At 43.3% G+C, this 14,184-nt stretch overlaps 1 protein-coding gene across 8 annotated transcripts in view; it reads right to left on the bottom strand.

Moving 5' to 3' along the window:
• Positions 1–11,558, bottom strand: part of Mia2 (MIA SH3 domain ER export factor 2) — a 47,518-nt gene extending 35,960 nt beyond the window's left edge. For 2 of the 8 annotated variants that reach the window (XM_050138787.1, XM_050138785.1), the window contains exons 1-4: positions 9,728–10,170; positions 5,429–5,560; positions 4,347–4,368; positions 4,157–4,245 (exon numbers count right to left, since the gene is read on the bottom strand). In XM_050138787.1, the coding sequence (XP_049994744.1) occupies positions 4,157–4,245; positions 4,347–4,368; positions 5,429–5,560; positions 9,728–9,787 (303 nt within the window). In that variant the 5' untranslated portion in view covers positions 9,788–10,170. Of the gene's footprint in view, positions 1–1,350; positions 1,420–4,156; positions 4,246–4,346; positions 4,369–5,428; positions 5,561–9,727; positions 10,175–11,308 lie in introns of those variants that run through there. The other 6 variants (XM_050138784.1, XM_050138786.1, XM_050138788.1 and 3 more) reach the window with 6 other exon arrangements.
• Between the last annotated feature and the right edge of the window lie 2,626 nt (positions 11,559–14,184).

The following is a 14,184-nucleotide window of genomic DNA, read 5'->3' on the forward strand; positions in this document are numbered from 1 at the left end:
CAATTAGCAGATAATTTTCTAAGGTAGTTAATGTGACTGCATCTCAACTCATATTTATTGTCACAACAAACTTGTATGTTTATATTACCTGTAATACCAATATTAGATTGGTCTGAATAAATATTTCTTTGTTACCCAGTAACAACTTTTCTGTCACCATGAATACCAAGCAGCTTCTAAAACTATGTGTTTTGTTTTGGGGCATTTGCTTTGATTTTGTGCATGTGTTTGTTTTTTGAGACAGACTTGGCAATCCTCCAACATTAGCCCCCCAAGTGCCGGGATGATAAGCATACCCTTTCATTCACAGAAACTAGTAAATCCCTACTGGGATAGCATTTATGATAATAATAGAGGCAAACAATACAGAGAACAAAAGGTTCTCGATGCTCATTGAACAAACCTACAAAGAGTTCCTGAGGCTATTCACAGGTAACAAAGAAAAAAAAAATTAAGGATTTATTTGGAGTCTAAACTTCTTGTAGATACTACAAGGGCGTTCTAAACCGTCAGACACAGACTTGCTGTGAGTACAGACGATGACACTGCCACGCCGGACTGAACACAAAGGCACACCGTCTACTTTCTATTTTATCAGCAGCAGGGGCAGGCTGCTCCTACCACCGAGGCTCGCGACTCACTTCTCACAACCTTCCATCTGTAATAGTATCAAGGCACTCCATCACATCCTACTCTGTCTGAGAAGAGAAATCCTTGCCTCCTCTAGAACAGGAGAGTTAACTGTGTGCCTCTCAGACTCCCCATTCAGTGACATCATGTTCCGGACTGAAGGTGGCCATGGCGAAGTGTGTAAACAGGGACTGCTCTGTAGACAGGGATTAAACATGCACCACCGTGCCACTATTTACACGCAAACCTCTGGTCTAATTCTAGTTAATGCCTGCTAACAAGGTAAGAAAAAAAAGTAATATGGTCACAACTTACTTGTCTCCTATTATGCTTGAATTTGTGAAAGAGTTCTATGTCTCTTTCCTGGAGAAAACTATGTCAAAAAAAGGAATGGATGGCCTCTTCAATGCATTCTTAGGAATGAAGAATAAAGGATTTCTTTCTATAAATCTATAGATTCTGATAAACTGGTTATGTATCCTTCAAAACAAGTTAATAATAAGAGCTCGAATTGTTTTGTTTTCAAATGTTTTATGCCACCTACAAATTTCTGTTTCTACTTTTTCTATAACTTTTAAGATCCAGATACGCCATTTCCTATTTCTCTGAAATAATTATTTTTGAGAAGATAACATATTTTTTAAAGTTTGTTATTTAATTAGAATCTTTTCCCTAGCTTTTAAATCATACTTTTTGGTTTGCTTGCTTGTTTTTTTTTACCTCCAAACTGTGTACTTCTGACTTCTTGTCAAAGTTGGCCTCCTTTAAAGATGACTCTAAGCCTTCATACTGAATGAAACAAGGCAACATGTGAGTAAAAACTACAAACTTTACCTCAAAGTGTATCTAAATAGACGCCTAAAAGGCAAACAATCTATCTCCACACATGTAAAAGTCTCTTGGAGCAAAGCTGTCCCAAAGTCTGCTGGGGGTGGAAACTCTAATAGCAAGTGTGTGCTGATGAGCACCCAAAGAAGTGAGAGTTCTGTCACCCCAAACAAACTAACACATGTTTACAAACAAAGCAAGGAAGGAAGATAAAATCTTTAAAAGACAAAATAATCAACAAGGAATAAAAAACTAAGAATAATAAAATATAAAACATCACAAGATTTGGCAAATCCTTAAGGGGGTGATTAAACTGAAGACAATGTTGTTTCTGAATCAAGCTTCCTGCTGAACAACAGCTAGACAACACAGCAAAGGACAGAATCTGTCTGAAGGCCTCTGAGAACTATTCAAACAGAATGGGAGAAGAGAGCCCTGCAGACAGGCAAACCCAGTGTGCATTTCCTTTTCCAGTAAGAGACTCACACAGGCAGGGAACTAGGTAAGGACTTCAGAATTAGAAGCCATGAAGAAACAATGTATATACTTCAGGAACTGCTAAGTCAGATGAGCTTTAGGACAGGAGCCTGTGCTTTCCTCAAAATTTCAAAAAGTATCATCTTGATAACTAAGCAAGACAAAGACAACACAAGAAAATAGGTCAATGTATCTGGAAACAACTACTGCAAAATTCTCAATATATTTCTGACAAATGGAACTTAACACTGATCTCAAAAAGATCAGAAATCTAATCATGTGGAATCTACCCTTGACACTGAAGCTAAACCCTGTCAGTGTGATCGTCACTTCCCCAGCCCACATGAGCACACACAAGCACATGGATCAACACAGAGCTTCCTTTGACCAAAAGGTTTATGTGTAAGAGGAAAGACCCCCATCACAATAAAGGTCATTTATGGAAAATACAAGCAACACAACAAATGGAGGGGAAATGAAAGCGGGGCAAGGACAGCCCCTTCCTCATTTTATTCCTCATTTGTGTGCTTATTACTTTAATCTGTAATTTTTATTTTCCAATTACCTATACATGCTTTTTAATTATTTTTATTTACTTATTTGTTCTAAACATGTTAGGTATTTGGTTGGTATGTAGGAACTTGTGTCTTGGTGAGAAAGGCTCTTCTATACATCCTTTTCCTCTAACCCAATACACAAAATTTTCTCTATTGCTTTTCATAGCTCTTACGCTTTTCCTCTTTTTCTAGTGTTCCCTTTCTGATCCTTCTTTATGTCTTAAATACTGGTAAGTAATATTTTCTGTGGCTTTTCATATCTCTAACACCTTTTATCCCAGCACTAAGAAGGTAGGAGGCACACATCCAGCACACACATATACATGCAAGCAAAACACTCATACACATAAAACAAAAATAAAGAGTATCTGCTCCTCTTCCAGAGGACCCAGGTTCAGTTCCCAGCACTTTTACAGCAGCTCACAACTGTCTGTAACTCCAGTTGCAGGAGATCTGACACCCTCACACAGACATACATGCAAGCAAAACACCAATGCACATAAAATACAAAAATAATTAAAGAAGAAAAAGAAGAAAGAGAAGAAGGAGGAAGAGGAGGGAGGAAGAGGAGGAGGAGGGGGCAGGGGGAGAGCTGGGCAGTGGTAATGCACACCTTTAATCCCAGCACTCTGGGAGGCAGAGGCAGGCAGATTCTCTAAGTTTGAGGTCAGCCTGATCTACAAAGCAAGTTCTAAGACAGCCAAGGCGATACAGAGAAACCTCAGCATGTGTGTTTATTTGGAGACAAAGCCTTTGAATAATAATGGATAAAATGAGGCAGTAAGACGACCCTAGCCTAATATGCCTGGTCTCCTAAGAAGACAGAGCGAGACGTGGCAAGCAGTCAGCACTATCTACAATTCAAGGGACAGGCCACAGAAGAAGCAAAGCCTACCTATGCCTCCATCTTGGACTCTTGTTTTCAGAACTGTAAGGAAATTCACTCCTGCTGCTAACATAAGCCGAATGAAAACAGTAAATAAAGTCTCTATGCGATGACAAGTAAGGGCACCACTACCCCCTTAGTAAGCAAAACTCGACACATGACACTACACTAAAATTCTAATCCTAAATCTCTACCTTCTAAGACACCAAACAAAACAGAAATGTTAGCCACAAGGTATCTGCAATCCATACATCTGACAAAACTCTTATATATAAGATATAAACTATTCAAAACGAAAGTCCCACTTCTATATGACATAAGGAGAAAAAGATTATGAGTGCTTTTAAAAGGGTGGAAATGGGCCAGTGAGATGGCTTGGTACTTAAGGAGCTTGAGGCCAAGACTGACTTCAACCCCTGGGACCCACAAGGAAAAAGGAGAGAACCGACTCCTCCATGTTCTACAATCACCACACAAATGTCTTGGTACCTGTACACATTCACCAACACAAAGAGAGACACACAATGTCATTTTTAAGATGAAAAAGACTTAAAAATGCAAGTCCACAAGAAGACTATCTAAATGAACAATAAACAAATGAAGGTGCTCCACCTCCCTAGTCAGGAAAGATAAGCACTAGACATCACCAGGGTGGCTGCAAAGGGAAGGGCTAAGTGAGGCAGGTGCTCGGCAAAGGAGCTCTGAAGGCCCTGAGTGACCCACGGAGAACCACTGAGCCCCACGCTCTCCACTGACTCCGTTTTCAGACACCTCTCACCTCCTTCTGAACGAGGCTGACTTTATCAAGTAGTTTACATTTCTCTTCAATTAGTGCTGAAAGTTCTAGAGCAAGTTTTCTTTCTCTTCCTGAGAAAGCAAAAGAAAGATTATTATTATAACTAAACTGTTACAAGTTTTATTAATTATATACAAGAAGCACGGGATCTACAACAGAAAAAAAAACTTACCCACATAAAATCGGCTTTGAATCTGAAACAAATTTTTAACAAAATTACATTAGAACAAATACACCTTCAAGTAAATCTATATGACTTCTCCTAAGTTAATAACTTTCTTATGGCTTTACAGTGAGCATTCTATTCCCAGTGAAAACAATGCTACACAGTGTGCCTCCCACCTAGAGCCACATTGTGCTACCATATTATAGGCTCTGAGACAGCCGCATTATAAAGACACCTGTTTAATTCCACTTAAACCCATGTTTCCCGGGCTGGAAAGATGGCTCAGAGGTCCTGAGTTCAATTCCCAGCCATGACATGGTGGCTCATACCATCTGTGCCTTCTTCTGGCCCGCAGACAGACATGCAGGTAGAAAAGTATATACATAATAAATAAATAAATCTTTAAAAAAAGATGCTTCCCATGCACATATTTGGCCCTAAGAAAAAGTATTTTTTAATCCCAGCACTCAGGAGGCAGAGGCAGGCAGATCTCTGTGAATTCGAGGCCTGCCTGGTCTACAGAGTGAGTTCCAGGACTGACTACTGAGAAACCCTGTCTTCAAAAACCAAAACAAACAAACAAACAAACGCAGACCCCCCTCAAAACAGAAAAAGAAAAGGGTGGGGCTTTGAAACTAGTATTGTAGACAATATTCCTACAAAGAAAATCCTTTCAAAATTCCTTACATGCGAAAACATTTCTCTAAACCCATATTCACTTTCTAATAACTACATATTACCATGAGCAGCCCAAAACACTATGGCCTGACTTATTTCCCTGAAATAACAAGTTTCTCCAATCAGTTGTTCTGTCTAAAGACAGAATGAGGGTTGGAGAGCTGGCTCAGTGGCTAAGAGCCCTTGTTACTCTTGTAGAGGACCAGAATTCAATTCTCATCACCCACATGGTAGCCCACAATCATCAGGAACTCCAGTACCAAGGATCCTCTTCTCACTTCTGTGTGTACCAGAAACACATGTGATACACATACATACATGTAGGCAAAACAGTCATACATATAAAATAAAATGAATTTAAAAAACGCAAACCCAGAATGACCATTCTCTTAGTCTGAGTGGTTACTTACTGATCGGAAGGCTCTCCACAGAAACAGGAGGAAGACAAGCAGCCCAACGCTAAGCGCACAGATCATCAGTTCCACTGAAAATCCATTGGCACTGAACTCCGCTTTCATATCTTCAGGCACTGCTGCCACGACCTTCAAGACAAAGGAAGTTAGCCTATCAACAAAGACAGGTGCAGGTGGCTGAGGTCAGCTCTAGGAACATGAAATGGGCTGCCATGTAATACTAAGCAGAAAACCTCCGACCATGTTTTCTTACAACTTACAGTCGTGCTCATACTGAGAGACAAGTGTAGTGTGAAACACAGTGGTTTTCAAACAGGAGCTATGAGGAGATTCCCAGAGCTTAAACTCCAGGAAGGTTTCAAGGATAAGGCAGGGGCGGCATGTGCCTTTAATTCCAGAACTCAGGAAGCAGAGGTAGGTGGATCTTTTTGAGTTTAAGGCCAGTCTGGTCTATAGAGTGAGTTCCAAGACAGCTAGGACTATTACACAGAGAATCCCTGTCTTGAAAAAAATGTTGTGGAATATATTATTTTAAAATGTGTTACACTCATTTCTACTGTGGAACATTTGTTTAATGATACAAAGATGTGTTGCATTCTTTTATGTTGCATTTTGTTTAACTCCGTAAAGCTGTGTTACTTTGCCTAAAACAACTGATTGGTCTATAAAGAGCTGAACAGCCAATAGCTAGGCAGGAGAAAGGAAAGGAGGGGACTGCCTGGCAGAGAGAATAAATAGGAAAAATCTGGAGAAGAGTAAACAAGAAAAGGAAGAAAGGAAGATGCCAGGGGCCAGTCACCAATTAAGAAGGACAGAAAGACACATAGAATAAAGAAAGGTAAAAAGTCCAGAGGCAAAATGTAGTTAAAGAGAAATGGGATGATTTAAGTTAGAAAAGCTGGCTAGAAACAAGCCAAGCTAAGGCCGGGCATTCATAAGTAAGAATAAATCTCCATGTATTTATCTGGGAGCTGGGTGGCACGTCCCCAAAGAGTTAAAAAAACTACAAAAGAATATCAGTGACCTGGGTTGGGTACTTTACACTGACTTAAAGTTCATGTTTTATCTATATGAATTGTGTTTGAGAAAACATTTCCCTGCAGAGGAAAAAACACAGATCTCCTATTATTCACGGTCACATATGCCAGGCTAGCTGGCCTGGAAGTGTCAGGAGCCTCCCGCCTCCTCCTCTGCCTACCGAGAGGGACGCATAACAGATGCTTCTTCTCCAACTTTAATGTGGGTTCTGGGGATCTGAACTCAGGTGTCTTACCCACCAAACCATATCTCCAATCCAACTACGGAAATTAGAAAATACTTCCAGGGGATGGTGAGATGGTTAAGAGAACTACTGGTGGTTCTTCTAGGGGACCTGGGCTCAGTGCCCAGCATCCAACAGGGTCCATAATTCCAGTCCCTGGGGATCTGGCATGCTCGTGTGGCATCTTCAGGCACCGCAAACACATGATGCAGGGGCATATGTGCAGGAGCAAAACACCCAAGCACATAAAAGAAAGGGTTTTTTTCCAATAAAAATAAAATGCTTTCAGATAAATTGAAAAAAATACCACACAACAAAACTTATAAAAATACAGCTAATCCAGTGCGTAAAAGGGAAATTCATAGTTGTGAAAGCCTTTCTTAAAAAGATATTGGGCCAGGAAGATGGCTCAACAGGTAAGAACTTTGCCACCGAGACTGATGACCAGTTTGAACCCTAGAACCCACATGGTAGAAGGAAAAAAACAGATTCCTGGGTCCTTGGATTTCCATGCACAAGCACACACACACACAAATGCATGAATGTAATTCTTAAGTTAAAAAAAATCAATGCTATATACCATAGTAAAAGAAATAAAAAAATGACATCAACAGATACTAAGAAACTATTTCACAAAATCAAACGCCCTCTAATAATGATCAAGAGACTCTGCAAACTAGAGTGACATTTCTCAATCTGACAAACAGCACAGTACAAAACCCACAGCAACACCATCCTGAAGGTGTGCGAGGAACTGTTGCCCTAAGATCAGCAAAACACATCCACATAGCCCACTGAAGCATGAAAAATCCTGCAAAGTTTGCAAAATCTCTCCATGTGCCTCATTACCAGCCTTACGAAAACCAAGTGTTGGTAACTGTTAGGCGCGTGTTTTATGTGTCCACTGCATGAACATACACAGAAAAGCCAGAGGTTGACGTGGAGATGTCTTCCTTCTCCACCTTACTTTTTCTGAGACAGCGGGGTCTCCTGCTGAACCTAGATTCTTGGCTAAATGGTGACCAGCGAGCCTGGGATTCCCCTACACACATCCCCACCCAATGCTAGAGCTGGAGGGCACTGCCTGTAAGGGTTCCAACTCCAGATCACACTTGCATAGCAAGGAATTAACACTGAGCCATCTCCCTGGGTCCTAACTGTTGATTTTAAGGGAGATGTATGTGATCTGAAATTATGCCTCATCTACAGTATGCTTCTTGTACCACAAATCCCCATCTCAGTAACTTAGTGGCACAGCCAGTCACTAAGGATTTAGTGATTATTCTAGATTCTCCCCACAACGTATCCCTCTCCACAACTAATCAAGAAAGTCCTATTTAGGACCACCTTCTGTATCCTCACCACCTGTAGCACGAATTCTAATTCTAATATCTGACTTCGAGGGTCATGAAAACTGAAGGATCAGAGAAGCAGTGCAGCCAGATACTAGAGAGACCTTTTACCTTAACAACGCTCAGACCAAAGGGGCGATCCTGTCCTCAGAGTGTCTCCTCAGACTGCATTCTTAGACTGCAACTGTCTCCACCAAAGCTCACACTGCACTGATCTCTTGTCTCCTCCCGCCTTATATTCCTCTCTCCGCCCAGTCATATCACTCCTGTGTCCACCCCGCTAGTGCTGGGATTAAAGGCATGGGATCCAAGTGCTGGGATCACCTTTGTGTAAACTGTTTCTCTTTTAGACAGATTCAACGTTTTGTGTTTCCCAGGGTGGCCTTGGGGTAACAGAGATCCCTCCGCCAGTCTCCAGAGTCCTGCGATTAAAGGTGTGTGCCACCACTCCCTGGTTTCTAGTGGCTTAGCTCGGCACGCTGGTCTTCAGGCAAAGGCAAGCTTTACTTAAAACACAAACAAGATGTCACGTCACTACAACCACTGTTATTTCTCCTTCCTATTTTTTGTCCCCTGACGTCTGACCTACATACTTTCAGGAAAATTTATCCTTTTTTCTAAGTCTAACCACTGAAAAGCCTTCAGTGGCTCTCCTGCACCCTCCAGCAGTCCTTGGGTCCCACTTGTCCACAGTAAGCATCATTTCACATCACAGCCTTGGCTCACGCTATGCTCTGAGCAGCTGAGCCCCTGTGCACGCTGTTTTCACATCTCCTTACGCTATGTGCTCAGCCTCTAAAAAGACTTTCTCAACCATCTCTCCATGTGTGCTTCTATAAGCAATCGGCTTCGACTGTGGATTAGTTTTGTGTGTTCTCTCCCTAGAAAGACAACACGCTGACAAGGACCAAAACTCTTAGTTCACTTAGAACCTCCATAGAGCGTTTGCATTCATGGGTGGGAGCGCCCACTGCACCATGGCTGTCGGATAAGCGAAGCATGAGCATGGCAAGACTCCTTTAAATTCACAGAGCAAGAGGATACTCAGAACTGGTTAATCAGAGCAGCTGCAGGATTTAAACGGTCTTTTTAAAAATGCAATGCAGTCTTCAAAAACTGTGTGTGTTTTCCTAAACATGTCAACAACAACAACCACTTACACCTAAAGAGCAAAACCTCCGCCACCTGCTTACAAAATGAGAGAAAAAAACAGATATATACTTTGGATCCTGAGTGTTCACTATCTCTAGAGTTTACAAGAACACATTTTACAGTAACAATAACAAAAAGGAAGAAGGCACACTACAATTAAAGGCATCTCAAAAGGGCATTATTCTTTACTGGGGAAAAATAATGAGGAATTAGAATCTTGGCTCTGGCCCCGGCTAGGTGTCCTCTTAGGTAAGAAGTTTCACCGCCAAGAAACTCCAGTTTCCGGCAGCTAGAAGAACCACGTGTAACTGACCCCTGTTCAAAATAATGTTCAGGCAAACTGACTCCGGAATTGAGAACGGTGCGGGCCCCTGTGGAAGTTCCACGTTGCCTTCCGGATGCCCTAGCCCCTTTCCCCGCGGCGAGCAGCAGCCGAGCACAGGCCGGGCGAGCGCTCTGAGCTCCGGCTAGCTTCCCCCGCCGCAGACGCTCGGCCCCGCCGGGCCCACGGCTCCCGAGCCCAGGACTCACCCAGCGCAGCAGCTCCAGAAGCAGCCGCACGCACCCGGCGGCGGCCCCGGACCCCACCATCGCCGCGCCCACGGGCGGAGGCCTCGCAGCCGGCCCGCCGGCCAGCAGCAGGCCCGGGCGCAGTCGGCGGGGCGCTGGGAAGGCGAAGGCGCCGGCGGCCGGCCCGCACCACCGTGGGCCCCGCGGGGGGAGCCCGCCTCTCACCCCCGGTCTTGGTCTCGCCGGTGCGGTGGAGACGCCTCCTCTACCTCTACCAACTCCGCGGACACGTCCGCACTCGCACTTAAAGGGCCCAAGCTCCTCGCCTGGGCCTCCAAACCCTGAGTAAGGAGATACAGAGCACTAAGCCTGCGACTGCAAACGCAGCCGAGGCCTCGGGAGCGGTCCCGGGGTGAAAATACACCCTTCGTCCCAGCTCCCAACGCGCTCCTGTCCTCTCTTCTCAAGCACAAAACCAACACTGCGTTGCCGGGCAGAGAGACAATTCCTGCCAGAACGTTCGGTGGTGCACGAGCCGGCGCGCGTCAAGCCTTCCGCGTCGGCACTTCCAACTCTGGCTACCGAAGGCGTTCGGGTCAACTGTGTGCGCGCTCTGGTCAGAGTTTAACGACTGCTGGGCAAGCCCGCTTCAGCCCTCCTCTGCCCGGCCTTCAGGTTCACTCACCTGAGGTCACCTGGTGGGCAGTAGCCAGGAGCCCCAGTCTTAAACTCCATTAGCGCCTCGGTACCTAAATCAAGCCCGGGTGGACTTCTGCCCAGCACGGGGCGCTCACGGAGAAAGGAACTAAATGTAGCAGCTTGCCCTCTAAATTTAGGGCTCTATTTTTAGGGCCATGGCATAAAGTACTGAGAGAGACGATTTTAAGCATAAGGTTTAAAAGATAACCTGTCTCTAGTGCGTGTTTTCTTTACCAACACCTTCGTCTTATCCCAAACTTAAGGTGTCTTCAGTTAAAGCAGTTCAGAGGAGCCGGAGAGAACTTGACACAGGAAATCATAAAAACCTTTGTAAATTCCTGTAATAAAACCTTCTAGTGAAAACACCACTTTCATGCCACAAGCACTCACACAAAATCAGAAACATCCACGGTTACAGCCAGTGACTTAGGACCAAACTGAGGCCTACGTTGTCGAAACTCAAATTGTTCTTTGCCACATCACCCTAGGGAGTTTCAGAAACTGCTGCTATCGGAGGTAGCCGAAGTTGCTCAACACTCCAGTTTTAAGATAGTGCACAACTTTCATACGTGTCGGATTGGGTTGACGTTAGCTTATGTGAATACCGAAGAAGTGAGCTTAAAATTTATCCTTACATTTCAAAGACCCTTAAAGCTTCCATTACAACACTGAATTAATTACTCAAAAAGAAATTTCTTCAGTGCATCTGAGCGTTTTTAGTGGGCTCCAGAATCTTACTGGGATCTTAAGATTTGTACATAGGAAAGAAAGAATTGCTCTGCTCAGCCTGTCTTCCTATGTTAACCGTGTGCCCCTTTCCAGTCTGAAATAGTTACCATCCCAAAGGCTAAAAGCAGAAATGAGACGAGTAAAATTTTAGAACCAAGAAAAACCCAAGCATACCTATAGCAAAAATTTCTCCACGGCAAAAGCAGTAAACTTAACAGTCAGTGCACAATTTGAAATCAACTTCTGAACGCATCACCGTCACAGAGACACTGACCTCCTCACGCAGACCTTCCCGCTCCATGTCTTAGGAGGTTCATGTTAAAACACCCCAACGTGGAAATACGGCTCTCCTGAACACTTCATATCCTTGAGAAAGAGTTCAGATCTTAATACCGTCTGCACTCCTGTTTCTACACACACACAGTGTGATCCTGTTTGGACACTGAGACAGAGGGGTGCTGTAGGTGGAGCTGTGACTACCAACCTGGAATCCAATTTCATGGACTTCAAAACTTATTGAAGACAATGTGTGCACACATATTTATGCCTGTAGATAGATATTTTCTTAAATATTAAACATAACACACATTAAGATCCACAACTGGAAAGAAAAGTCCTAAGATTGCTAACGACGGAAACACTAAGGTTTTTATCCTACAGTCTACTCACATAGGGTACAGAATTCCTACCAGATAAAGAATTCCAAGACTGTTCTTTGTAGACATGAGATTTTATTATCTGAGGAAGGACCTGCTTTCAAGGAAACGACAGCGAATGATATTAGTGCTCTTACCAGGCACGAGAGAGCATCCACTGACACTAGCCATCGCTAACCAGAAGACCTAGTCCACAGCCTGAGAAACGGGTTTCCCTCATGAAGGCCCTATGTCAGAGCTGTGACTAGCTACTCCACTGAGTTCAGCACTAGTGACCCACATAGAAGCACTCCTCCTTTGGAAGGAAGTTTGTCGTGACACACTGCTGTTCTCTGTAGGTATGATGTAAGAGCCGTTCTCAGAATCTATTGAATCAGGAGCTACCTGTTCAATAGGAGTGGGCCGTGGTCTTGTTTTTGACACCTATAAATGAAGCACTGTAGGGAGGAACAGAGGAATGTTAGAACTTCAAGGGGTTCCTCAGCTATGAAATGAAGTTGGTAAAAAGCTGTGTATCGCTCGAGTGAGACCAGCCTGAAACACTAATCATCATCATCAGCCTGAAACACTAATTAACTGAAACAACCACCGTAACCAGGCAAGAAAATGTTCACTCAAACTTAACTGGAAAATTGCTCCGGTTTTTTGTTTGCAGGAGCTTTTCAGATCTGTGCTATGGGTGCCTCAAAGCCGTGCCAGATTGCTAGGTTCCAGGTCTGTTAGAGGCTCTTCAGAACATTTAATCCAATGATTGTGGGCTGCAGGCCCCAGAGAAGCCAAGCAGTTAAAATACATGCAAGCTGTTGTACAGTACAAGTCTACGTTCATCAGCCTGAGCACTGCCAGACTAGGGAGGTTTCTACTGCAATCTTGTAGCTTTCTGAGAGAATCCGGAATTGTTAAATGAACTCACATTTTAAATATTGACAACAGACTCGTGTGTGTGTGTGTGTGTGTGTGTGTGTGTGTGTGTGTGTGTGTGTGTGCTGTGTTTTGTTACGGTTGTTTTCAGAACTGGGGAACCCAACAAGTTCTCTCTTCCCAAGTTCTCTGCATCCCAAGCCCACATCTCCAGACAGGGTTTCTCTGTGGAACAGCTCTGACTGCCCTGAACTCTCTCTGTAGGCCAGGCTGGCCTCAAACTCACAGAGATCCACTTGCCTCTGCCTCCAGAGTGCTGGGATTAAAGGCGTGTGCCACCACCTCCAGGTCTGACAATGACTTTAAATGTACAAGCCCACTTCACCAGGAGCCAGCCTATCAGCTAGTCTCAGCCTCTAACACTGAAGGTTTAAAACTAAGACGCTTCTCCAAAGAATATGTAACTTTCCAAGACCACAAAAAATTAAAATAGACTTAAATTCAATATTTTCATGTCTAAAGAATTTTAACTGAGTTAAGGAAAATATATTTGACTACATTTACTAAGCCCACAAAATTAAGCATACTTTGTAGGTTTCATTAAATAAAAAAAAAAATTATAGTGACTTAAATATCACGTTCTGATTAGTAAATTATTTTTTTAAGTTCTTAATGTCTCTGGTATAATTTTCAGTGGAGGATATTTCTTTTTGTTTTTCAAGACAAGTTTTCTCTGTGTAGGCCTGGCTGCCCTGGATTGCAGTCTGTAAACCAGGCTGCCCTTGAACTAGAGATACACCTGACTCTGCCTCCCGAGTACTGGAATTAAAGGCATTTGTGCCACCACCACCCACCTGCAGAAGATCTCTTTCGTGCTTAAGTGGGAACCTGTTGCAGGGCTATGTCTCACTTAGCAATAAGGCTTTTAAAGATGTATTTATCTTTATTTTATGTGTGTGTGGGTATTTTGCCTGCATATATGCATGTGCACCATGTGTGTGCCTATGTCCCTGGTATCCAGAAAATGGTAAGGAATCCTCTGCAACTGGAGTCACAGATGATTGTAACCTGACATGTGGGTGCCAGGAACTGAAGCCAGGTCCACTGCAAGAGCAACAAGTACCCTTAGTCACTGAGCCGGCTCTCCGGGGCCCCTTCCCCCTTCTCAGATGGAGTTTCACTTTGTAGCCCACGCTGAACTCCAACTGACAATCCTCTACTTCTCAAATGCTGGTATTGCAGATGTGTGAAACCCCATCTAGCAGACAGATTAGCAACCAAAGAGAATGTGAACAGAATCTGGAATTTTTGCTACAGTAAAGTGAAACACTACACACAGTGCTGGTTGGTTTAGTGTTCTTATTGCACTACTTCAAGATCACAGCTGTCATTTGGTCCTAACAGGTTCCTCAAGACTCTTAACTCATACTATTTCTAATGGACTCATTTAGTATAATTTTACCAACAAAACAAAACGAAAAAAAAAAAGAAAATCATTATATATATATATATATTTATTTAAAAAATTCCTGC

Source organism: Alexandromys fortis, unplaced genomic scaffold (assembly GCF_014885135.2).
Source record: "Alexandromys fortis isolate MF-2015 unplaced genomic scaffold, M_Fortis_MF-2015_v1.1 scaffold_35, whole genome shotgun sequence".
NCBI lineage: Eukaryota > Metazoa > Chordata > Mammalia > Rodentia > Cricetidae > Alexandromys > Alexandromys fortis.